The sequence below is a fragment of the Vanacampus margaritifer genome, chromosome 5 (assembly GCF_051991255.1).
Source record: "Vanacampus margaritifer isolate UIUO_Vmar chromosome 5, RoL_Vmar_1.0, whole genome shotgun sequence".
NCBI lineage: Eukaryota > Metazoa > Chordata > Actinopteri > Syngnathiformes > Syngnathidae > Vanacampus > Vanacampus margaritifer.
In genome coordinates, this window is record NC_135436.1 from 29,574,285 (window position 1) to 29,600,818 (window position 26,534).

The 26,534-nt window shown below is 39.8% G+C and overlaps 1 protein-coding gene across 5 annotated transcripts in view; it reads left to right on the forward strand.

The window, feature by feature from the left end:
* nbeab (neurobeachin b) overlaps positions 1 to 26,534 on the forward strand; it is a 223,230-nt gene that overhangs the window by 68,679 nt on the left and 128,017 nt on the right. For 4 of the 5 annotated variants that reach the window (XR_013294247.1, XM_077566748.1, XM_077566749.1 and 1 more), the window contains exons 14-30: positions 1,652 to 1,731; positions 2,857 to 2,919; positions 4,164 to 4,261; positions 4,506 to 4,598; positions 7,432 to 7,540; positions 7,640 to 7,721; positions 9,113 to 9,236; positions 11,372 to 11,564; positions 12,974 to 13,756; positions 15,257 to 15,486; positions 15,575 to 15,728; positions 16,728 to 16,902; positions 17,783 to 17,907; positions 18,894 to 18,974; positions 19,902 to 20,064; positions 21,727 to 22,051; positions 26,246 to 26,391. Coding sequence is in view for 4 of the 5 variants with exons in the window: in XM_077566748.1 (XP_077422874.1) it covers positions 1,652 to 1,731; positions 2,857 to 2,919; positions 4,164 to 4,261; positions 4,506 to 4,598; positions 7,432 to 7,540; positions 7,640 to 7,721; positions 9,113 to 9,236; positions 11,372 to 11,564; positions 12,974 to 13,756; positions 15,257 to 15,486; positions 15,575 to 15,728; positions 16,728 to 16,902; positions 17,783 to 17,907; positions 18,894 to 18,974; positions 19,902 to 20,064; positions 21,727 to 22,051; positions 26,246 to 26,391 (3,024 nt within the window). In the remaining variant the exon portion in view is untranslated. The remainder of the gene's footprint in view (positions 1 to 1,651; positions 1,732 to 2,856; positions 2,920 to 4,163; positions 4,262 to 4,505; positions 4,599 to 7,431; positions 7,541 to 7,639; positions 7,722 to 9,112; positions 9,237 to 11,371; positions 11,565 to 12,973; positions 13,757 to 15,256; positions 15,487 to 15,574; positions 15,729 to 16,727; positions 16,903 to 17,782; positions 17,908 to 18,893; positions 18,975 to 19,901; positions 20,065 to 21,726; positions 22,052 to 26,245; positions 26,392 to 26,534) is intronic. The other variant, XM_077566750.1, reaches the window with a different exon arrangement.

The window sequence follows — 26,534 nt, forward strand, 5'->3', positions numbered from 1 at the left end:
ATCGGCATAATTGAAAAACAAAAATAAAAGATTATTAATACTAATTTGGAGATGTTTAAATGGATATATTTGCATAATCTTGTTTGGTCCAAAAGGAAGTTGCACAATTATAGTGTTTCAAAGAAATTGATTTGTCTTAATATTTTATACGTTTAAACCTTTTCTTGTTTTTTTACCAAAAAAACGAATGATTGTCCTAATCGTAATTTCAATTATTACCAAATTATTTGTGACTAATATTTTCTTCATAATCGAGCAGCCGTAGTATATACTGTACATATCTCTGCATTATACTGCCCCCAGGTGGCTAAGGCATGCACAACGGGAGGAGCAGCACAATTTCTATTGATTGAAGCAAAAAAATGTGGCATCAACTTTTCAGTTACTTACATTTTATTTAATTAATAATCCAGCTTTCTTTTACAAAAACGTGCTATTCGTGTCGTTTTCGGTTGTGGATACAGAGACCACACTAATCCAATATTATATAAATATTATATATATATAAATACTTAAAAATGTAATGAATTGATGGCGTTTAACCACTTTAAAATGTATAAAGCCTATCCTGAAATTTTACCAACTAACATCCAAATCAAAAAAATCAAAAAAAAGGGGATAGTGAGTATAATTTTTTTTTTTTCCAAACCTAAGTACAGAACAAAACAAGAAAAGAACGATGAATTTCAACTCAAGGTGTCAGACTGTGGAACAATCTGGATTACAACACTAAATCACTTCAATCTTTTTTCATTTTTTTAAAATGCACAATTACTAGAAAAAATATATTTAGCACAAGGTCATGCTATTGAATTATTTTGTTTGGATTGAAAACGTCTTGACTGTTTGCTGTCATTTATTTTGTGTTGATTAGAGGCAGATATCACACGCTTTACTTCTTTCTGTCCCCTTTCATTTCTTTTCTCCTTTAAAGAATGAAATGCTATTTTCCCAATTAAAAACACATGAAATACACGTTTGTGTTCCTTTTGGGGCCGGTTAAAGGATAAATGCATTTCATAGATACAAGTGTTTGGATTTACAAGTGTAGTCTTATTACGAATTAAAGTTGTATATCAAGGCACCACTGTATTCAGTTAGGGCAGATGGTTACAAATAATTGCTAGCAAGGAAACCAAAGGCCTTTTTACTATAATTATATCTTGTTTTAATCAATTTTGTTGAACAGACTTTTAGCCATTTATCATATTTTTTTTAACTCATTTTTATAATCTTTCAGTTCATGTACCCCCCCCCCAATTCTAGCTTTCCTTCTCTATAATAACTTTAATAACAAATTTTCACTTTTAATGAGGCTTCCTGAGGTTTGCCGTTGCTAGATGACTTATTTTAAATTTAAAGTTAGGGATGTCGTATATGTTGGAAGGTTGGAGAATTATTTATGTATTTATTTATTATCACCAGAGGAGACACATTTTCCTGTTCCAAGGCAAGTGAGGAAAATGCGTGTAAAATATGTAGGCCTTCTTTCCAAATGCACAAGTAGCTCATTATGGCCACTTCAAACGCTGGCTCCACATCATTAAAACAAGAAAGAACAACGGCAACGTAAACAAGCGGCCGTACGTTATGTGGATGTTCCAACGTTTCACCTCTCTCGCTTTCTTTGTCTCTTTCGCTCTTGCTGCAGATGGTCCAAGGCCGACCCAGAAAGAAATCATCTCTCTGCGGGCTTTCATGCTTCTCTTTCTCAAACAACTCATCTTGAAGGTATCTCCCAGCCGTCTCCGTGCCTCAAAGCTCCCACCAGCCGCACGCCGTTTTATTCTTTAAAGGCGTCTGCTGGGCGCTTTTCTTTATCTTACTGCCAAGCGCTCGCTTCCAAATAGAAGCACACTTTGTCCTGACATGTAAATATTGTTTTGAGATCTTTACAGCAGCCATATTAAAGCTTGATTATGTAGTCTTGAAGCTGCTAGCAAGATTTGAACGTATAGCCTCACTTTAGCGCCACACCAGAGGTGGCCAATCCAGGTTCAGAAAGTAAAAACACTGCCAAAGTTTGTTTTTTGCCCCAGGTGCTAGCTAGCTAGCTACCAAGCTAGCTCCCTGGGTGCTCCTGTTAGGAAGCTAGCTAGCTAGCGCCCTAGCTAGCTCCCTGGGTGCTCCTGTTAGGAAGCTAGTTAGCTAGCACCCAAGCTAGCTCCCTGGGTGCTCCTGTTAGGAAGCTAGCTAGCTAGCTCCCAAGCTAGCTCCCTGGGTGCTCATGTTAGGAAGCTAGCTAGCTAGCGCCCTAGCTAGCTCCCTGGGTGCTCCTGTTAGGAAGCTAGCTAGCTAGCTCCCTGGGTGCTCCTGTTAGGAAGCTAGCTAGCTAGCTCCCTAGCTAGCTCCCTGGGTGCTCCTGTTAGGAAGCTAGCTAGCTAGCTCCCTAGCTAGCTCCCCGGGTGCTCCTGTTAGGAAGCGAGCTAGCTAACACAAGGGGCTAAAGGCAAACCGTGGCAGGGTTTTTTTTACTTTCTGGACCTGGTCCACACCCTGACATCTCTAGGAGGAAAGAAAGACCTCCAGCTCATGACAAACATGACACACCGAGTTAGCCACATAGGAAGCATGACTTTTTCATCATGGAGTATTGCCAAAAACAAAATGTTACCGGTAGGGCTGGGCGATATGGCCACAAAATTAAATCTCCATCTTTTTCAGTCATTGATTTGACCAACCAACTAACTCAACCAATTAATACCAGCAAATTGGGGAACCGTATAATACATGAGTACGGAGAAGAAAAAAAAAACAGTTTTGAAGGGTGATTGAAAATGTCACCGTATCGATCTTTGCTTCTCTATTACTCTCCGTGTCGATGTTGAATTGACATCTGCCGTTTGTGAATTTCAGGACCGCGGTGTGAAGGAGGACGAGCTGCAGAGCATCCTCAACTATTTGTCAACGATGCATGAGGTACGTGGCGGCGTGCGTCTTCACTCGTTGTGACGCTTTGAGCTTCCAACACGTCCTCCACCTCACACGGTCAAAAGTGTGGCAGTTACGGCAAGCGGTCAGTGATGAAAATATGATTTTGTTTTTGCTAAAAAAAAAGCTTCCACTCTCCTGGCAAGACTTTTAACAAGATCATTGATTGGAGTGTGGGAATGTTTGCCCATCTATCAAAAAAGTTGGTTGTTTAATACGCCAGACTAAAGTGTGAGAAAGTGTTGATGGGCCAAATACTATGGAGGACCAAAACTACCAAAAATAAACATTAATAAATGACTAAATCAATATATAAAAAAATTGAATTCAAAGTTTAAATACAAAAAAAAATTATATAAATGAAAATAAAAAAATGAATGTTGAAATAAATACAAAAATAAATAGAATTAAATATCAATCAATAAATAAAAAGCCGACAAGTAGTCATGGTGACAGTGGACAAGATAGTCGTCCATTTCTGGAGCTCTCCATGCAAGCCGGCGAGACTTCCTTGTTCACCGAGCCGCTCACGTCAGGCAGTTTGCAAGGGCGGAGTCCAACCCAAGACACGCTTAGGACCGCCCCCTCACTTGAATAACATTTTGCCTTGACAGAGTGTCTGCAGCATGAAATAAATAAATGTGACAGCAGAGTGTTTTTATTTATTGATTGATATTTAATTCTATTTATATATTTATTTTTGTATTTATTTAAATTTTTTTAATCTTATTTTTTCCATTTCTTTTTCTTTTTCTTTCTTCATTTATGAATATATAACTTTTTTGGTGTTTTTATTTCCATTTATATTTATTTTTTTGTATTTAATTTTTGAATTATATTTTTTATATCGGTTTTTATTTTCACTTTTATTCATTTATTTATCTATTTAGTCATTTATTTATAATTAATTTTGGCAGTTTTGCTCCTTCATAAAATACCCAATTCCAACCTTAAACAATTACGTGTCTGTTTTATGTTAGCTTAGCAAGTAGCACGACTTCTCCGTCTTTTCCTCGTAGTAACAATTTTCATCAGAAGTGCATCGCCTTGGAGGCGATGATTACTAACTTAAAAATGACACCAAAACATGTTAAGGCCGCACTAGCTTGCTAGCCAAAGCAAAATGCAAAAATCTGCGATTCTCCGTTTTGCTTTTCAATACGTTTGTGTTGTGATCGGCGACGTTTATTTTGAGCCTTGAGTTTTCTCCTCCCGTGTACTTTTCTCTGCAGGATGAGAACCTACACGACGTGTTGCAGCTGGTGGTGGCCCTCATGTCCGAGCACCCCGCCTCCATGATCCCCGCTTTTGACCAGAGAAACGGAATACGGTCAGTCTTAGGCCAGCATGTCACGCGAGCGGCTCCACCCGTTCACAGTCAAGCGACGAAACGTGTCACCAAATGATCACACGGAATTCATAATACGACGTGGAGGCGATTGGTCACCTGATCCAATCAAGTTTGAAAGCATGCACGCACACGCATGTGCGTTGCTCTTATTAGGATATCTGCCGTCTTTTCACGGCGGGAAGTGAAGGCTTGTGCCGGTTTCTGTCTTTTGTGTGTCTGGCAGGGTCATCTACAAACTCCTGGCATCCAAGAGTGAAAACGTTCAAGTGCAGTCGCTCAAAGTGCTCGCCTACTTCCTCAAACATTTGGGACACAAGTAAGGGATGATAACACAATCAACACAACATGTTTATGTTGTAGCGTTCACAGATTTTGTTTATTTCCGGATTTTGCTTTTTTATTAGTAGGGGAGTGCTGTTGATGTTGTATACGATTTGGCCACTTGGGGGCAGTGTGGCTCCGCACGTTCAGTTATGTTGTAGCCACATTAGAGAGTAGAAGGAAAAAGTCACAATCAAGTTATGCTAATAAAAACATTTTTTGCAGCAGCATAGGAAGCGCATATTCCAGTGAATAATGTTAAGATGCTTTTCTGTATACATTCCTGAAGCGTTTTTTTTTTGAATAGCCGTTCTTTTGAGTGATAAAAGTGCTAGTGTGCTAATTAGCATTAGCGAGTCAGACTCATGACGATTCACACGATCTATGAATTGAAGCAGAAATCTTTGTCAAGCAAATCATTATGAATCGAAAATCGATTGTGAATCGAATTGCCAGACCTAAAAGACAGGTTCGCACCCCTCGTTATCAGCCAATAACTCATCTGCTGCATTTGTTCTCTTTGTGTTCACGCCGAAGCAGTGAAAGTGTTGTTTTGGTTGATTTGGGAATCTTGGCGTTAAGTGATTTGAGCCACTTCATGTATTGCTTTTACCGCCATCTTGTGGCATTTGAGACATTTCGGGCAGATTCTAGCCAGTATGTACTGTAAATTTTAGCCTTTTACAAAGTCATAGAGATGTAAGATAGAAGAACCTGCACCAATTACAATTATCAATATATATATTTTTACATTATTATTATTATACATTTGTTCCCGTTTTTCATGAAGATGCTCATCAGCGTTTTCTGAAGAATGTTTTGGGTTTGTTAAAAACAAATAATAATAAACAATCCCAAAATGAAAAAAGAAAAAAACGGGAGCCACTCAGAGTGCGGTCACGGGCTTCCAGGAGTTTGCGCTTATCATGTGCGGAAGCTTCCATTCACAATTGTCTTGTTACAAAAGAACATGACATGGTTGTCTTTTACAATTTGACCATTGCAAGCCCCCTCCCAAAAAAGCCTGACTACTTGCTGCTGAGCCCCGCGGGACAGCACCTGGTTTGACCTTTTTTTTTTTTTTTTTGCATTGCTTCAAGATGAAAAACAAACTCCTTTGTCAAGAAAAAAATTCCCCTTTGCAGAAATCTCCCGACGGTCATGTGACTGCGATCCTTGCAGAGGTGACGATGCGCGTCGAGCCCATCTCGGCTTTTTCACTTGTGCCTCTCACGCCGAGGCCGTTTGTCACCGCCGAAGCCGTTTACCTCCTCTGTGCCTCTGTTACATCTTGATTTCACCGCAGGGGACTCGGCTTGACCCCCCCCCCCCCCACCCGTCGGATTTATGACGGCAGGCGGTTGCTGACACGACTCCCGGTGGGCTCTTAACAAGATGCTTTGCCGCAAAAAGCCCCGCTGAGTGTTCTGCACCTGTTTGGAGCAGTGGCGGGCTCGGCGCTTGCTACCCGGGCCTCGCAGATTTTTCGATCCTGTGCTTTTGTCTGGAGCCGTTCTAAATATTTTTTTTTCTTTCTTAATGGACATAAATCTTAGATAAAATATTGTGTGTTGTTAAAAATGGAACCATAAATGCAAAGGTATCTAATTCAAACATATTATCATCATAATAATAATAATAATTAGGGGCGTCAAAATGAGTGCATTAATTTTGAGTTCATTTAAAGTTCCTTTAATGCCACAAATTTTTGCGCGATTAATGACCGCCCCTTACTTGGAAAGCCTGAACTGGGGGAATTCCATGTTAAAGATTAGATTAATATGAAAAGAAAAATGCACTGAGCTGTCACTGTCCTACAAACGCAATAATGCCATCTAGTGGCAGAAAAATGACCTAAACACAAATCAATCGATTATTCACAGTAGCCAACATACAATTTTATGAGTTATTATCAAATTACTTTATCAATGACTAAAAGATGCAGCAATATTTCTATTAGTTTATTTTGTCAACAACAGTATGAAAACTTTGAAAAAAATATTTTCCATCCATCCATCCATTTTCTTGGCCGCTTTTCCTCACAAGGGTCGCAGGGGTGCTGGAGCCTATCCCAGCTGGCTTCGGGCAGTAGGCGGGGTACACCCTGAACTGGTTGCCAGCCAATCGCGAAAAAATATTTTATTGTACATTTTTTTTGTACATTTAGAACAGATATAAAATTTGCAATAAATTGTGAGTTAGCTATTGAAACCATGCGATTAATTACAATTAAAAAAATGTAATCGCCTGACACCACTAATGATAATAATAATAATAACAACAAATAAGATTTCAACAGATTGATTTGTAAATCAAATTGTAAATATTTTACTAAACATTCCATTATTTCATTTTTTTCTATACATTTCTGTTTATTCCCATGTAAAGGTTTAATTTTTTTAAATTTACAATTGACATGAAATGCAGATTATTAATGTAAAACTTGTAAAAAATGTACTGATTATTGTGCCGTGTTGTGGGTGGTACTTGAACTTGCCTAGTTTTGACCAACCAATAAGAGGACAGGAAAATGCGGAGGTTATTGTGGGCCAGCTGTTTGACCCTCTGAGGTCAAGTTTAAATCTGATTGGTAAAAAAACAAAGTCTCATTACTATAATAGTAGTTTAACGTCCATTTACCAGATTGACTGATTTTGAAGACCTTGGTCAGATGAGATCGACATGGCAACAACACACGGAGGCTGGAGGGGAAAAAAAACATACAAAATGAAGACTATCTATAATATCAAAAGTGATCATTTCATTGTGAATGTTGGTTCGTGGCTTCAGAGCGCCACTTGCGACTCACCACGCCTTTTTCTATTCAGGAGGAAAGTGGAGATCATGCACACCCAAAGCCTCTTCACCCTCCTGGGCGAGAAGCTGCTGCTGCACGGCGGCGCCGTGAGCGTCACCACCTACAACGCGCTGTATGAGGTATGAGCCGTGGCGCCATGGCGTCGTGGCGCCGTGCCACCGTGGCATTAGCACACCGCCGGCCGTGGCTAGCGTCCTCCTCTTCTTCTCCCGCGCCAGATTCTGACGGAGCAGGTGTGCACGCAGGTGGTCCACAAGCCGCACGCCGAGCCCGACTCCACCATCAGGATTCAGAACCCCAGTAAGTCTCGTGTTCAACAAAAATATGCAGAGTAGTTACATTAGTAAAGGTCTCTATTCGTTATTATTATTTTCTCATGAAATAATTCATAAACAAATTGATTGTAAATAAAATGAAAAAGTTGTAAAAATTAAACAGTTGTACATGCTGTATACAATTAACATATTCATATAAAGTTTTATTTAATAATTGGTTGACAAATTCACGGAAGCGTATTGCTTTCACTTGAGAAAAAAAAAAGACTCATATTTTTGGAGCTTTCTTTTTTTTGTTTTTCTGCTTTACAGCTTTTTTTTTCGAGTCTGCAACAAGTCACAAGTTCAGAGGTTAAAAAAAAAAAAATACTCCGACAAACAAAAGCTAGTAATTTTTTTCTGTTTTTTTTTTAATACTTTTTATCCAATGTTTGTTTTTAATATATTTTTTCCGAGTACTTTTTTTCCCTCCTCTTTCTCTGAATACCCCCCCCCACACACACACACACACACACTTTTCAGAATATTTTTTTTTATGACAGAAAAAATATATTTAGTAAAACACAACAACAAAAATCTGAACGACAGAAAAAAAACTCACAAAAAAAACAAAGCTCCCCGAAAAAATTAATCAGAAAATGGAATGAATGCAATACACAAATTACAATAATTTAATTATGAATAATAATGAAATCTAATTATTGAAACAAACCACATATATGTATTCCTTTTTATTCATTTATAATAATAATAATCAGTAAAGTCAATCGTTGTAGTCGTATTACTAGGAGTAATTGTAATAACAGATACAATATAATTGTTTCATATTGTTGCTGTTGGGCAGAAATCTACGTCCAAATTTGGTTATTTTCATATTTAAGTGAAGTAACAGTGTTGGTCTGTCCTTACATGAGTTTGTTATTTGGACAAATTATTAAGCAATCTAAAGTCTCTCAACTCATTCACTCGCACGGATGTTGATATTCTTCAACTTGATGAATTCAGTTTTTCAATGGTTAGAAGACAAGAAGAGGGTCTTTGCCAATTTGAGCGGGAAATTCAGATTTGGATTCAGTTGAACATAAAGATTGTATTTGATGATTCTAAATGACCGCAAGTTGAAAGTTAGAAAAAGAACCGATTTTTGGACGTTCCTTGCCTGTATAGTCCTAAACCAGGATTTCTGCGGTACCTGAAGGGAGCCGTCAACATGCTCTAAACCGGCTAGCAATAACGGGAAGTGCGGAGGAAATGAGTTCAGCCTAAAAGTTTTCCCAGCCCTGATTGAACACTTTGCGGAGAGGAGAAAAACGTGTGCGTTTTTTTGTTTCCTGGCTGTGACACTCCAATTGTTTCCGATTGTTGGAGGTCTGAACTCCTTCCTCTGTTTGTGTGTTTGTCGGCTCGCTCTACCAGTGATCCTCAAAGTGATAGCGACCCTATTAAAGAACTCGGCCCCCGGCGCCGAGCTGATGGAAATCCGCCGCCTCTTCCTCTCCGACATGATCAAACTGTTCAGCAGCAGCCGAGAGAACAGACGGTAAGCGGGAGAGCGCCAACGCGCGCGTCAATTATCTTCCTGATCATCGCGTCAAGGGAGAAGCAAGGGAAGCTTTGGGCTCACGTTGATTCCTAATCATCCTGCGGCACGTCGCTTTTCTTAAGCGGACGTGCCGAGTCTTCCGCGCTGTTTGTTTCTCGCTGGCTATGGATTTGCATTATTCTTGCTTTTAAGGCCGCGCGGTATGGAAAAATATATTTTTGGATGTCAGTCGATACCAACAGTTCACCTATCGTGGCAGAGTTGTTAGTGGAGCTGCAGTGGTGCCTTGAGATACAAGTACGTCGTCTGTAACTCGAAACACTCACATCTGAACTCTTTGACCGCCAAAAACGTTTAATGACGCGTGCTGAAATCCTAATGAATGCCGCCAATAACGTCAATTGACGTCAACTACGTTTTTTTTTCTCAATGAGCAGTGCAACGTCTTGTGCAGCACTGCCTTGTCATTAAAGTTGTAAAATCAGCACTAACTATGGCCAGCAGATGGCAGCATTGTAGCTATTTTCAATGGGCTCCCGGTGCACGGAATTACAATGAAACATGACGAATCTAATTAATTTATCCAATTAATTTTTAATCTACTTAATTCTGTCTGTTAGCGAGAGCCACTACATCGTGATAACTTATATTGATGTTTCTGCATTTGGCAATTTATTATTATATTATATTATTAGTATGGGATTTTTTTTAATGGGCTTTAGGTGAACTGATGAATACACACACGCTCGCACGCACGCACACACACACACGCACATACACATACTCACCCACATACAAAAAAAAAATATATATATATATATGTGTGTATATGTATATATATATGTATATATATTTAAAAAAAAAAAAACATTTATTAATTTTTTTTTAAATTGATTTGTTTGTTTTTTTAAAAAAGGAGAGCAATGATGATGTCAAATCGAATGAACAATACTGAGCTCTCCTGAAAAAAAAGAAAAGAAAAAAAAAAAAAAGAAAAAAAAAAGAAACATGACGAATCAGATGAAATAGAATGTTTTCAAGGATGACGTGAATGATCAAAGCCTTTTTTACATTAAATCTAATTCACAGAGCTCCACTAAACAAAAAATATTAGTGTTAAAGTCACTGTTGTGCATAAAATGTATCTTTTCACAAAAAGCTTGTTTTCTTTTCAATTTTCTCTCAATGTCACTCAAATGACCTATTTTCAAATGGTATTTACTAAAGAACGGAATAATAAAGTATAAGAGGTCAAAACACACAATATTGTCGGGGTTATTTTTTTGGCAGTCAAAGAGTTAAATAAGCTTTCCCTAATGAAATGAATGGAAATTACCCGACAAAACAGGGAAAAAAATATTTGGTCTGAATTCTAGAATTCAATGGGCAATGTGCTGCTTCTTCATGTGTGTGCCTTGGCCACTTGGGGGCAGTATAATACAAACGTACGTAAAATGATTCCATATGTAGGTATGTGCTGTGCATGGGGATGGTCTCGGCTCTTCAGCAAACCACTGTAATATTAATTGATCTCCGCAGAGGATAAATAATATATGCCTGTAAGTATTGTCATATCCTCCTCTGTGTCGTTTGTGTTTGAATATTTGGTATGTCATTGTTTATACCAATTCTTCGAACACATTTATGGCATTTCACGCTATGTGTTAGCTTGAAGCTACAACATTTCCAAAGAATGTTATTGTCGTAGGGTTTACATTTTACATCATGCTGTTGCTGGAGTCTGGTATGGACATGAAATGAGTAGTTGAATATTATTACAGTTGGAATCGAGATGAATGGGCTCACACTGTTAATTAACGAAAAAAAAAAAGCTGTTTTCCTCCACGCTCTGCCCACGCGTCTTTGTACTCTTGACAGCTTCATTAAATTTTTTTTTTTTCAACTCTTCCCTACTCTTTGGAAACCTGAAATCACCGGTGAAAAAACAGCAATTAAAAAAAAAAGAGGAAAAAAAAGTGAATCATTTGAACCAGTATTTGCTATCGTGTGAGTGTTCCAATGTTTTGCTGTCAAGTGACACGATTGGGAAATGTGTCATGAATGATATAAGTGGTGAAAATGTCCACTTTGCTCTATTATTGAGCTTTTGATGTTTCCGTCCCGCATTCCAGATGTCTGCTCCAGTGCTCCGTGTGGCAGGACTGGATGTTCTCGCTGGGCTACATCAACCCCAAAAGCCCGGACGAGGAGAAGATGACCGAGATGGTGTACAACATCTTCCGCATCCTGCTCTACCACGCCATCAAGCACGAGTGGGGGGGCTGGCGCGTGTGGGTGGACACGCTGTCCATCGCGCACTCCAAGGTGGTTCACAAAAAAAAACAAAAAAAAAAACATCCTGGCTCCTGTGAGATGCGTCCATTTACAGGACACATTAGACGCGCTTGTGCAGTATTTCGAGCAGACGCCAAAAACAAAAGCAAAGTTTTGTAGGTTAGGCACATAAATTAGATTTGAGGTTACGGAACCGAACTTCTGCAGAAATTTCATGGAAATGCTGAAAGCTGAATGCTAAAGAAGGAAATTGAAAGATCAATTACAAAGTATTCATTGTAGTTGAAAGATAGCATCGATCACTACCATTCAATGTTGGTCGACATCTTTTAATATCATTCCAAATAATTTAATACCATTCAACAGAATTCCATCGTTCATCAACATTCCACCTCATTCAATATGTATCAACATTTCAATATTTTTTTTATTCAGCATTCCCACGCATTTTCTCCAGAAATTACATCATGTAGTCTACCTTTAATTAACTCTTTGACTGCCAGACGTTTTCAGAAACAGGTTGTCCCCAGTGCCAGCCGATTTTAAGCATTTTGACTGATCTTTCAAGGTCCATAGAAAATTATGTGTTTGGACTATGGAAACACACATACTACCAAATGAAAGATTGGACTCTCATCTTTCATCAGGAAAAAAAAGTTTGTTTCTACCTTATTCCGTTCTTCAGTAATCAACAACAGAAAATGGTTAGTTTCACCTCTGTTTTGAAACAAACGTCTTTTAACGTCTTTGGCACTCCTCCATAGGATTTTACTAAACGTTATTTAACGTTTTAGGCAGTCAAAGAGTTAAACCTGTTTTTTTCCCGTTTTATGTTTAGATTTTACAATATTGTGCTATTCTCTTACTTTAAAGCAGGTTGTGATGTTTTTTACTCATTCACTGCCATTGACGGCTATTGACGTCAAAAATTCATTTGAACTTTTTCTATTAGTTTAACATTTTTTCCACTTTTGTTAACAAGAGTATGAAAACCTTGAAGAAAAAAAACATTGTACACCTAGAACAGATATCAAATTTATGATTAATCGGGAGTTAACTATTGAAGTCATGCGATCAATTATAATTAAAAATTTTAATCGCCTGATGCGATAAAAAAAAAAATAAACTATTATTAAAAATTAGGAGCGTCAGGCGATTAAATTGTTTTAATCGTAATGAATTGCATGACTTCACAAGTTAACTTATGATTAATCAAAAATTTGTGTATTTGTTCTAAAATTACAATGAAAAATGTGTATGTTTTCATACTCTTGTTAACAGAAGGGTAGAAAAATGTTAAACTCATAGAAATAGTTCAAATGAATATTTGACGTTTATAACCGTCAATGGCAGTGAATGAGTTAAGGGGGCTGGGACAATTTAGTGTGTGAATTCATTTCAATAGGGAACGTTGACACTGTGTACAAACTGCCTTGCAGGTGACGTATGAGGCACATAAGGAGTACCTGGCCAAGATGTACGAGGAATACCAGCGGCAGGAAGAAGAAAACATCAAGAAAGGAAAGAAAGGCTCCGTCAGCACCATCTCGGGTCTGTCGGCTCAGGCCGCCGGCATGACGGGCTCGGCGGAGATCGGAGAAATGGATGGCAGCTCTCGCTCGCCGGGAAGCGACGGCGCCGACACGCGCAACCCGCTGGCCGACGGGCGGGACCAGGAGGAGAGTGCGGCCGTGGATGGCGTTGGAGCGGAAGTCCAGCACCTCCTGGTGGACATCAAGGCGGAGAAGGTGGAGGCCACGGAGGTGAAGATGGACGACATGGACTCGCTGATGGAGGTGGACTGTCTGCTGGACGACGTCTACTGCGCCGCGCTGCTGCCGAAGAGCGGCGCCGCGGACCGGCAGATCTCGGCTCCTCTCATCTCGCTGGACGACGACAAGGACGGCGTTCCTCAGGGCAGCGATTTCTTGTTCCGCAAGGTGGAGGACGCCTTGTTGCCCGACATGAATCCAACTCATCATTCGGAACCTGCACCCGCCGAAGATCGCCGCCTTCTGGCCGCCTCTGACTTTGCTTCCTTACCCTCCATCTTGGAAAAGGATGAGTTTGAACTCCAAGACATCAACTCGGTTGCAGAGGCTGGGCCGGGAAGCGTTGCGGCGCCCTCTAAAGGCGAGTGGAGAAGGAGCGACAAGCCTTCAGACGAGGAGAGAGCGCAGGACGGCAAGGAGATGAAGATTCAGACCACGACGACCACGCAGGTCAGAAAGGATTACTGCGTAGATGCTAAGGATCATGCTAATGATGCTGCGATTGTTGCAGACCACGTTTGTGCTCAAAGGTCACGTTGCATTCTTAAAAGGCATGGATGAGCCAAGCCTTTAGTTAGAAGAGTTTGGCAATTTTCATGATGCTGGAGTTCATTTTTATTTCGTTTTCAGTATTGTTTTCTACATTAGTTAGTTTTCAGAGCAGGTTAGTTTTTATTAGTATTTTCAAAAATACTTCATTTTAGTTTATTTTTCATTGTTTTAGTATTTATTTATTTATTGTGTAATTCCCCCAAAAACATCACAAAAGACTGTGTGGTATTAAAAAAAAAAAAAAAGTATATATGTATTTATGTATTATTTAAAAATATATATTTTTTTCATATTATTAACAAAAGTGATTGTTCAACTTCAGTTTAATTTATATTGTTAGTTTTAAAACAACCTTGGCGCTCGTCCGTTCGTTGGTGGATGTCGGGAGATCAACCCAAGCCAAGATTCAAAGTAAATCAGTACCTCGGTACTGTGAGGCAGACGTGCTAACCACTCCGCCACCGTACTGCCCTCCTTCCTGGAAAAGCAGAGGGGTTGATGATGATGAAATGTGTTTTTTAACGTTCACGTTCAATTCACTGCTGCTGATGCGCCTTAACGGGCTTTTGGTGGCGTCTTGCTGACTCGTTCATTTCATGTTTATCGGTCGCACTGTGGTCTTGTTATTGTTGGCATTTTTTATCGAGCCGCCGTGGAGGGAGGTCATCTGAGGACTTGTTGCGCTTTCATCTGGATAGATGGATAGATCTAGCTAGTGCTATCCATCCATCCATCCATCCATCCATCTATATCAGAGGTGGGCCTGGAGGTTTTGCATGTTTCCCTTCTCCAACACAGCTGATATATGATCAGCTCATCAGCAAGCTCTGCATAAGCCTGATAACGATCCTGTTGATTGGAATCGGCTTCTGTTGGAAGTGAGAAACCTCCAAAACCGGCAGGATTCCGGCCCTCGAGGACCCAGATTGCCTACACCTGATCTATATTCGTCTATATCCATCCATTTTATCGAATCTAATCTAAACCAACTAGCATGCTAACTAGCCAAACCAACTAGCATGTAAACTAGCATCCATTCCTCCATCCATACCGGCTAGCATGCAAATTTGCCATCCATCCATTTTTTGGAATTTAATCTAATCTATACCAACTAGCATGCCCATTAGCCAAACGAGCTAGCACGTAAACTAGCATCCATCCATCCATTTATCCATCCAAATTCGCTAGCATGCTAACTAGTATCCATCCATCCATCCATGTGAACTAATGAATACGTCTGTATAATTATGGCCAAAATCTTAATCACAATTTTTTGGGATCAATTTTGTAATCATTCATCCCCATTATTTATCATGTTAGGGAAAACATCTGCATTTTTACTGCTCTACTTTTCACCCCCCCCAAAAAAACACGTTACAAACAACTCTTTTGTTTCAGAACCTAAACGGCCACCTTAGCGCTCCGGCAGACAGCGCCGACTTCCGGGCCAGCGGCGTCCAGACGGACGAGGACGAGCAGCAGCAGCAGCAGCAGCAGCGGCGTCAGTTCAGTCCGGGCCCTCGCACCACCATGTTCCGCATCCCGGAGTTCAAGTGGTCGGCCCTGCACCAGAGGCTGCTGGCTGACCTGCTCTTTGCCCTAGAGAGCGACGTGCATGTCTGGAGGAGGCACGCACGCACGCACGCACGCACAAACATAACGCGGGTTCACTGTTCACGGTTAAAAGTATCCCTACTCTTTTTCTCTTCCCCGCAGCCACTCCACCAAGTCGGTCATGGATTTTGTCAATAGCAGTGAGAACATCATTTTTGTCCACAACACCATCCACCTGATCTCGCAGATGGTGGACAACATCATCATCGCCTGCGGCGGGATCCTGCCTCTGCTCTCCGCCGCTACCTCGCCGTCTGTGAGTGCTCACTGTGCGGCTATAGTGCCATCTAGTGGCTGTGTGGATGCTGCACACATCATTATTGCAGTCAATAACATGTTTGGGCCCAGTGCTTGGGAATCAGCAAGACATGACATTTAGTTAACTTTAAATTACCACTGGGGTAAAAAAATAAATACAAATAAAATAAATGTCAAAATGACTTTGTGAAATGCCATTTTTATTTTTTATTTTACTTTTAAATGGGTCAATTTGACCTGCAGTATAACAGGAGGGTTAAAGTAGTCTTAGAAAGCTAAATGATGTTAATCCAAGAGTGACGAGGATTCATTTTAAATATTTAAATTCAATGTTGTTTAGTCAAATATATTTTTCAAGTTGTATAGTGATCACTGTCAACATTAATTCCACAGACACGCCCACACTTTTATTGTGTGTGTGTTTTATTGTTATCCAAATGGGAGTACGGTATCGCTTCGATACGATATCAGCAGGAATGATGCATGCTTTTATTTATTTACTAAATGAAATGGTAGAAGAGCAATTGTCACATTTCAATGAAAAAAATAAGAGTCTGCTGATTTGAGGGATTTTGGGTGTAGATTGATATAATCCCATATTGTTTTTTTGGGGCTGATATCGGACAGATATCCAATATCGGATTGATTGATGTCCTCCTTAAAGGTTTATAGTTGCCTAAATAATAACAGTTTAATGCAAATTCAACCTCATCTCACAAAATAACACCTAAAAATGCAGATTGTTAAGAATTTGGTTTAAAAAAAAAAAGACGACTCTCTGAATCTTCTACTTAGAAGTTAAATTGAGCTCCTCCCCAACATACGAAGATCTCTCAATGTTTTACTTAAACCAGTAGTCATCAAGGAGTCCGATATTTTATTCCTAAAACGGATGTTTAATTCATTATATGCTAGTAAGCCACGGTTAGCATTCTCGATCCCTCAATACGAATGGCGATCTGAAAGGATGCAATTGGTTGTCTCGATCGGTGTGGAGGTGGAGAGCATCGAGGTGACGCAGGGCATGTCCTCGGAGACGGCCATCACCTTCCTGTCCCGCCTGATGGTGATGGTGGACGTGCTGGTCTTCTCCAGCTCGCTCAACTTCAGCGAGATCGAGGCGGAGAAGAACATGTCGTCCGGCGGCCTCATGCGTCAGTGCCTGAGACTCGGTAAGATCACCCTCACCCGCCAGGGTCATTTTACTCCAATTACATACTAGAACACACTTTCTTTTTCTTTTTTCTTTTTTTACTCCTCTTTTATGTTTTACTAGCGCGCTTATGTGTGCTTGGGTTGCTTGATCCACAACAAATTGAAAACACTGACATGGAGCAATGTTAGGGCGTTCGGAAATGGCCAACCAGAGCTGGCGTTAAGAGACCATTATTCAAGGCCACGCCCCTTAAAGGCACAATACATATTCATACACCTGAGTGTGACTGGACAAAAATGTATTTGATTGTGAATAAATTGAGTTACTTGTTTGCTCGCGCCACAAATTGAACTAAGAAGTCAAGTTTATCAGTAAACGTTTCCTTGTGGCGAGCACTTAATTCTTTATTTACAATTGAATTTGTCAGTGACTTGGTCGTGAAATCGTTCCTATGGAGGACCAAAACTACAAAAATCAAAAATAGATAAATAACTTAATAAATAAATGAATTAATCAAAGTGAAAATAAAAACGGATATATAAAAAATATAATTAAAAAATGAAATACAAGAGAATTTATATAAATGGTAATATATATATATATATGTGTGTGTATTTAATTTTTAATTATATTTTTTCTATCTGTTTTTATTTTCACTTTTATTTATTTTTTAAATATTTTTTTTGTGTCATTTATTTATTTTTAATTTGGCCAGTTTTGGTCCTCCATAATTTTACTCCCACTTTCTCCCACCGGAGGTGATCGTAGTGCTCTGATTGCTCGCTTGCATGTTATCGGCATTTCATTTTAATTGAGGTGTGTGTGTGTGTGTGTGTGCGTGTGCGTGTGTGTGTGTGTGTGTGTGTGTGTGCGTGTGCGCGTGTGTGTGCGCGTAGTGTGCTGCATGGCTGTTAGGAGTTGTCTGGAGTGCAGGCAGCGGCACGGCGGTTGCGGGAACGCGCTGTCCACTCCCAACAACAAGTGCCAGGACATGCCGCCAAATGCTGTGACTCCTGGCAAGGTACGACAGAATTTATTTATTAAAAAAAAAAAAAACATGTGACCAGTCGCTCTTTATTTACTCGCTCATTCACTGATTTTGTACTTATTTAATAACGATTCAATTCAAAATGTATTGCATCTAAATACAATTTAAAAAAGGAAGTTTACCAAAATACTGAGGCGGGGATTTATTTTCACTTACCACTAGAGGGAGTCTGCACAACACGACGTAGATGCAGCATAATTAAGAGACGAGAGGAAGAAGTAGACAAGGTTCCTAAATTGTTTATAAACAATTCATGTTTATATTGTGTAACTTGTGTTAATTGTGATGCTGCTTCTATTGTGTTAAAGTAGCAGTTGTTTGAAAGTTTTTGGTCTAGGCTAGAGAGTTTTGTGTTTCATATTAGCAATAAGGTAACTGTTAGACAAAATGATATGTTTTTGTTAAACGTGGTGTTTAAATATATGATGTTTAATATTTGTTTGTTGTATGTGTTGCTAGTTCTTGTGTATTAATGTAACAGTATATTTTTCCATAACATTTATTTAATTTTCCATTATCCAGTCCATGGCGTTTCACATTACAGTATATGTTAGCATTTGGCTATCGGACCAAAGCATATTACATTGTTTGGTTGAGTGTTTTGCAATTAGAATATACAAAGTCTTTTGTTTTATGTGTCAGTTTTACTGTAACAGTTTCACAGGTGGCAAATCCAGATTGTCCAGATTGTAAAAACCCTGCTACAGTTTGTAGCTAGCTAGCTAGCTAGCTAGCTTGCTCCCTAGCAGGTAAATGAGCACCATGGCAGCTAGCTAGGGAGCTAGCTAACTAGCAGCTGAGGCTAAAGCAAAGCTGGAGCAGGATTTTGACTTCCTGGACCTGCGAACGCTTTGCAGCTTGTTTAGAAAGTGTGTTTTAATAAGTTGAAATGTGTTTGAAGTGTGCGAGAGATGTAAAAGTCCACATTCCAAAAACTAATTGAAGGTGTCCCCGTTCAGCTGTCTCCCATCAAGGACCCTGATCGCCTCCTGCAGGATGTCGACATCAACCGCCTGCGTGCTGTGCTCTTCCGTGATGTGGTGAGTCGACACATATACAGATTTTTTCCACACGTTCATTTTTTTTTCACAATTTATTATGATACTCAATTATTCCATTGGATATCATGACTTCCACTTTTCCATCTACATGAATGAATTTATGAATGATAATTTTCAACTTGCTTCAAAAATTCATGCTTCTCGAGTTGAAGTGTTCTTTTTATCCATTTATCTTTCAACTACACTGAATACTTTGTCATTTTCACATCATTTATTTTTCAATTTATTTCATAAGCATTCAGCTATTAGCATTCCCACACAATTTCTGCAGAAATTGCACTTAGTCTAGTTATGAAAATAAAGTTCTAAACACAACAAAAAAGTCAGGAGATATAAACTTTGAAAAACATAAACTAACACATTTTCCTATTTCGTTTTTATTTTTGACGTTTAAAATATTTTTTTAGTGTGTGTGCATTTTTTCATAGTAATGTATTTTGATATATACAATTGTTTCCATTATTATTATTATTTGAGTGTTGTCTTTTATTTTAACTTGGCACAAACATTGAAGTGCAAAAACTCGGGTCATATTTTCACTTTTGAAGGCGGCACTTCATTCACGCTTCATCTGTGCATTCGGCGCATGCAGCGGACACGTCGACAAACACAAACATCGGCAACTTCGATGAACTTTTTAGTGCTTGCCGTTTATCAGAAGCCCAGCGCGTTTAGCGAACACTCATCTGTGCATCTGACAACGCAGCTCTGCTTACCTTTCAGTTTTGACCTGTGTTTTGTTTCAGATGAAGAAACGCTGTGTTATTTGTCAAATTAGAAGCAATGAAATGTCCCGATTGATCCAAATTCACAACCAGAGACTCAACTATTTTGTTGTATTATCAAAAAGTCCAAAACTTCCTTTACGAGCAACGTGAGGCGTCATCTTCTGGTTCTCCTCGGCAGGACGACAGCAAGCAAGCTCAGTTCCTGGCCTTGGCCGTGGTCTACTTCATCTCGGTTCTTATGGTGTCCAAGTATCGAGACATCCTGGAACCTCAGCGCGAGGCGGGCAGGACCAGCGCCAAGTCGGGTCCCCGTCAGGACGGCAATTTGGCCGCCAGCGCAGGTGAGTCCGGAACTCTCCAACGTTATCGTGTTGCTTATTGCCTAAATCTTCGCTTTACTTCTTTTTTTTTTATTTTAATTTTTTATTTTTTTTTATTAAAAAAAAATATCTATATTCTGGAGAGCTCAGTATTGTTAATTCGGTAATTATACCGATTTGACATGTCATCATCATTGCTCTCTTTTTTTTATTTTTATATATATATAATTTGTTTCATTTTTTTTTTTTTTTCGGTTTACTTCTGTCGCCATTCTGCTTTCCACTAGAGTAATCGTTCTTTTATTATTGCAACATTTTGGGGGGGAAAAAAAACACCACAAATTTACAAATGGATGTGTATATATATATATAAATATATAAATTATAAAAATTAATTATAAATTATTTTATATTATATATATTTTTATTTTATTTTATATTTATATTATGTTTGTTGTTTAATTTCTTCTTATTTTTGCTTTCCACAGTCAAATAAAATCAGAAACTGTCATTCACATCTCTCCCACAAGGTAGCGCTCATTCACGTTGCTTCAACATGAGAAAATCCAGATGTCAGGTGATATATATTGTAGCGCTCTCAGGCTTGATTGATTTCCCCGTGAGGGATTGATAAAAAACTGATAAGCATGTACGAGTCAACATGTCAAGTGACAAGCAAGGCAGCCGCTCATTTCCCAGCTCGCGTTTTGGTGCGAGCCAAAGCGCATCCTGGCCGCTTATTTCCCGCCACCGTCTGTCCGTGGCCATTAGCCAAGCAATTCGCCAGAGCTGAATGGGATCAAAGAGGTTGCCGGAAGACAGAAAACGGGGGGATTCGCCCCACCGGCAGGGACAAACCATTGTCTGGCACTCACAGCAGACCACTCGGAGGCTGCGGCGGCCATGCTGACCTCATTAGTGGGGGGTCAGCTCATATTTGTTGCATATCATCTAGAGATAAACCGATTTTTTTTTTTTCAGGGCCGATGCCGATGACCGATGTTTGGAGCCGATATTTATTTTTCACTAAAAGGGAAAATATTGGCATCAAATATTTAAAAAACTCTAGCTCTTATTTATTATTTATTTTTTAAGCATATGTTTATTGAACAATGTTATAGTAGCATGTCTTCAAAAATGAGATCAAAACTTAAATAGCTCCCTGTTGTTTGCTGAAATAAATAGTTTTAAAATTTCAAAATATCTGAATTATATTTTTTTTTACTTAGTTTTAATTTCAAACAAAAACAAAAGGTGCAGATAATTAATTCTATGACATTTTAAATAATTAGTTCCCAGATTTCCCCCCCCCCCTGAACACTTTTTTGCTATTATTGACCGTTTGATTTAAAATGGCCGGCGCCGATATTTGTCAAAATGCTGAATATCGGCGCCGATAATCGGCCTATCCCTATTATCATCAAGACTTCGAAATAAATTAAATTAAAAATGGATTACTCGAATATATGTATATTTATGGGTGTGTGATGTCAATATGTTCTATATTTTATCTAATGATGTGGACAGTGAGTTTTAATGTAATCTCTATGTTCGTCTCAAATATTTATCGTTTGTAATAATGTTGGACTACAGAAGAGGATTAGGGCCAGTGAAGGAGAAAAAAAACAAGTTTGGCAGGATTCTCATTTTGTTCTCAGAATTCTCACAATCTTTTGTCATTAGTGTCTCCTGCAGAAACGGCACCGACGTTTGCGGACCATCCCGGGCTCCCTTCACCCTCGGACGAGCGTCCGCTTCCCCAGAGCCGAGTGAGCGCCGAAGCCGAGCGGGTCGTCAGCGTCGTCAACGGCTGTGATCCCGGGCGGGACCGCGTGGCCGGCGAGCCTCCGCCGGCCGCCTCCTCCGGCCTCAATGTCAAGGAGATCCTCAAGAGTCTCGTGGCCCCGCCCGTGGAGGGCGTGGAGGCGGGGCTAGAGCCGGTATCTTGCCCGGACCTCGCTGCCAAGGCCCAGACGGCGCTGCCCATGCAGTTTCACTGCTTTGACAGGTACCAGGGGCAGAAAATACACCAGAATCGTGTACAGACTAGCGGTGTCAGGGCGATTACATTTTTTTAAATCGTTATTAATCTCATGACTTCAAGAGTTAGCTCACGATTAATCGCAAATTTTTTGAATTTCGAAATTGTAGTGGCTACAGCGGCTGAGATAAGACGGTTGAGCCATGCGCGGATGCAAGGGATGCAACAACAACCCCGTCATGGAAGAATAGCTGGAAAAACGGCTCATTTAAGTACAATTTATACTTTAATTATAGAATATAGAATATTTTTAGAATCCGTCAATCTATCGATTATTCAATCGATTAATCGACTAATCGCATTCATCTTAATTTTGCATTAAAGCGTATTGTATCGGTCATTGTTTTCCAAAGTAAATTGTTTGATTAAACACAGAAGATAATCAGTTTTCATTCATCAATGACTACTGAAATCATTGAACAATTACTGTTGATACGCTGAAATCAGAGGATTTGGACAATTTTCAATTACAAAATGACTCCAAATAATTACTTGATTATTAACTCATTTGCTCTCAAAAACGTATAAATACGTTCTATTTTAAATATTACAATGCTCCAAAAAACGTTTTTTAAAATGTTTTTTTTAATGCAAGAAGGCTTTGATGCAGCCTCTGAACTGAACGCTCAAAGCAATGGTAGTTATTACAAAAAATAGCCAGCAGGGGGCAGCAGAGTATAAGAGCTCAACCAGGGTCATGTTGCAACAAGCTCTTTTCCCCACTGTTTTAAACAGATTTGTGAATAATGACGACCTTAGCTATATTCTAATGCTAATTGCTGCAAAATGGAAACCGATCGAAATATACTTTTTTGTTCCTGATGAAAGAAGAGACTCTAATCTTTCTTTTGGTCAGTTCCATGTTTTTATAGTAATAGAACACAATATTTTGTGGGCCTTGCAAAACCAGTGCAAATCCAGTAAAACAGCCGGGAGCGAAGGGGGTTGCTTCGGTCAAAATGGCTGCCAGTGAATGGGTTAAAAGCTCTACTTTGCAGCCAAATCAAACGCAAGCAATTTTTGTGGCGTTTTTTTGTTGTCGGAGCAACAACGTGAGTCTTGAAACGTATGCGGCCGCCGAGGTGAATAAATAGGGTTGTGGGTGCGAAGGTGGCGGGGGGGGGGGGGGTCTCCAGGGTGTTGATGACAGATTAAACAGAAGCGGCCCTCGCGCCCACGCCGCGTCCGACCCCGTCCACCTCAGCCCTCACACCGCTAATACGATGTGGCAGCCCCAAATGAGTTTCTACAGCCAAGAGTATCGTTTTTGAAACGCTTTTACACACACCGTCCGTCCGTCTCGCCGTATGACTTTGTCTGGCGTCCCCCCCCCCCCACACACACACACCCGGCCGGCCCCTTTGGCTGCGTCTTAATTGTTTGCCACCTGTCAGCCAAATGAGCTGCCAGCTACGGACGGGCGCTCGAGATGGACACTGATTAAACGTGACCAGATCAAAAAGCAAAACGGGAGGGAGGGAGGGAGGGAGGGGGGCGGTTAGGGAGAAGCCAAGAACACCTGCCTTCACCAGACACCTTTCAAAAGGCAGTGCAGAAAATCTTACTCTCCCAACCTTTGTGGCGCCAAGGCGCACATTTTACATTACAATCATCTCACGCCACAAAGCCAAATAAATCTTTTAGAATTTAGAGATGTTCACGTCAGAATTTCCTTACAAACATACTTAGTGAGTATATAGGCCTGTTAACTCACTTAATTCACTGGCAGCCATTTTCACTGTTCACTGAAGCAACCCCCTTTGCTCCCGGCTGTTCAACTGGATTTTGACTGATTTTGCGAGGCCCACAGAATAATGTGTTCTATTGCTATAAAAACATGGAAGCTACCAAAAGAGAGATTAGCGTCTCTTCTTTCATCAGGATTTTTTTTTTTATTACCAACATTTTCCGTTTGGAAGCAATTAGCATCATTCACAAATCTGTTTAGAACTGTGGGTAAATGAACTTTTTGCAACACGGCCCTGGTTGATCTCTTTTGCTCTGCTGCCACCTGCTGGCCGTTTTTGTGATGACTACCATTGCTTCGCCCGTTTTCTGCAGTTGAGAGGCTGCAGCCAAGCCTTCTGTATGCTCTAGCATAAAAAAACAAACAAAGCAAAAACGTATAAATACGTCTTTGGGAGCAAATGCGTTAATAGAACGTAAAGCTGATCTGTTGAATCAATAACAGTTGGATTGGACCTTTTGTCATATCGCGGAACAGCATTATTTCAGTCTGAACATTAGGGGGCAGCACAGGTCAGAGGTGAAGAACGATATGCGGGATACCGTTTACAAAAAGTGATATCATATGACATACCATTATATCGTATGATATCGATATGTTTTGTATCATAACTAGATCGTTCGCCATCACTCAAGTCAGTCACGCTGACGTTTTTGACTTCCAAATTGTTGTGAATGAAAAACCTTTTTCCCAATTATTTTCTGGAATTACAACAGTAACCCGCCTTTACAGCCCTCGTCGGTGTGTACGCTGTAAAAAAAAAAAAAAACAGAAAACGAGTCTTGAAAATAGCTAGTAAAGTTTTTTCACTCAGAAATTCTAACTTTTACAAGGAAAGTTTTGAGTACATTATTATTATTTTTTTAATTAATTAGTCAAATGTACTCAAAACTCTCCTTATAAAATGTGTTTAGAATTTCTGAGTGAAAAAACGTTACTAGTTTTTTTTCCAAGTAGTTATTACTCCCCATTTTTTCTTATAGTGTAATAAAAATATTCTAGTCGTCCCCGAGGTTGCTTGTCCTGACATATTTACAGCGACGGAGGCCAAATGATATTTGCTTTCAATTGCAGCTAACTTCCTTTTGTATCACTAAATAAAACACACTGGGATTACATTCAATGCGCTGCGCTCGTACCCGGGCCTCATTAATATTCCTTCCCACATTAATCCCCGCTTTATTCAGCGCAACTCAATTAAGACAATCCTATTAATAAAATATGCTCCAGATCATTCATGCATGATTCATGAGCTCATGAATGATTCATGTGGAATGTTAGCAGCCCGGTCGGTGCGAGCGAGCTGGCGGGCGGGCGGGCGGGCGTCGTTCCTCCAGCGGTTCCCTCGTCTGCAGGAGATGTTCTGATACCTGTCAATGAGGAAAGCAGAACAAAGGTCCGCCGGATAAATGATGCTTGTCATCAGTTAGCTTCAGAGCGCCGGGAAAGAAAAAAAAAAAAATCTCTGGAGATGCGGATGCATATTTCAGCGAGCTTTCAAGCGCCTTTTCTTACTCGCTGCTTGCAGTTTTTTGATCTGCTGCGCCCAGAAGAAGAAAAACAAAATGAGTGCAATTTTAGTTTTTCTCCTCAGACGGTTGTCAGGCAGATTTCCAAATGTCTTTTAGCAATACAAGACAAGGATGAATAAATTAAAAGTGGAGGCACAGTGAACCCCAGCAGACACAAATTTGCACAATGATCATCAAACTTGATACATATTCGACAGAGTAGACCCCAAATCTTTTTTCTATTTTATCCCCTTATTCATAGTGAATTCTCCGAATCAATCAACAGCTAATCAATGATCAAATTAATCAATGTGTATTTTTTTAATAACCGATTAATCGTTTAGATATCTTGTTTAGTTTAGAATTGTCCAAATGCTCGGAATTTCTGCTTCTCAACAGAAAATATTGTCCGATTTCTACCGATGAATCGATAAAATGATCAACAGATGAATCGATTATTAAAACAACCGTTGATGACACGTTCCACCACATTACACAGTGACGGCAAAAAAAAAAAGATATCCCTCTCTCTTGGTTTTCATTTGGGAAAATTCCCTCCTAAGAGATCGTCACAACGCTGACGTTTTTAAAATGGCCTCTCTAATCCAAAATGGCCGCTCTAATGCTTCCTGTTTAATTTTGAGACTTTTTCATGCAACCTGTTATCATCGATACGTCCACCCAATTTGGTGTTGATTGGTTAAACTCGAGGAGGGATCGATTTTTTTTAAAAGTTATTTTTTATTAATAGATTTTTTTTAGCTCCCTAAAAGGTAAACAAGCACAATGAGATCTAGCTAGCTAGCATCGGTGGCTGAAGACAAACTAGCAGTTTTTTAATTTATTTTCAGGACCTGGATTTGCCACCTCTGCTAACGATTGTCATATTGTTTGCACCCGCAGGAGTGTGGTGGTGCCCGTGAAAAAGCCCCAACTGGGGGGAGGCCTCGCCATCACTACGGCGGGGGGCAGCCCTGGCACCGGCCTGGTCACCCCCAACATCTTTGCAGCTGCCTCAAGCACCCCCAAAAGCATGATCAACACCATGGGTACGTACGTCTGATCAATTAACACTTTTCAAACTGTCAAAGCAAGTTCAATCCAGATTGGATCCAGTTTCGTTTCCACACGCCATAACAAACATCCAATCCACTTTGATGTGCTTGCTGGGTCGGAAGATGTGTGATCAATC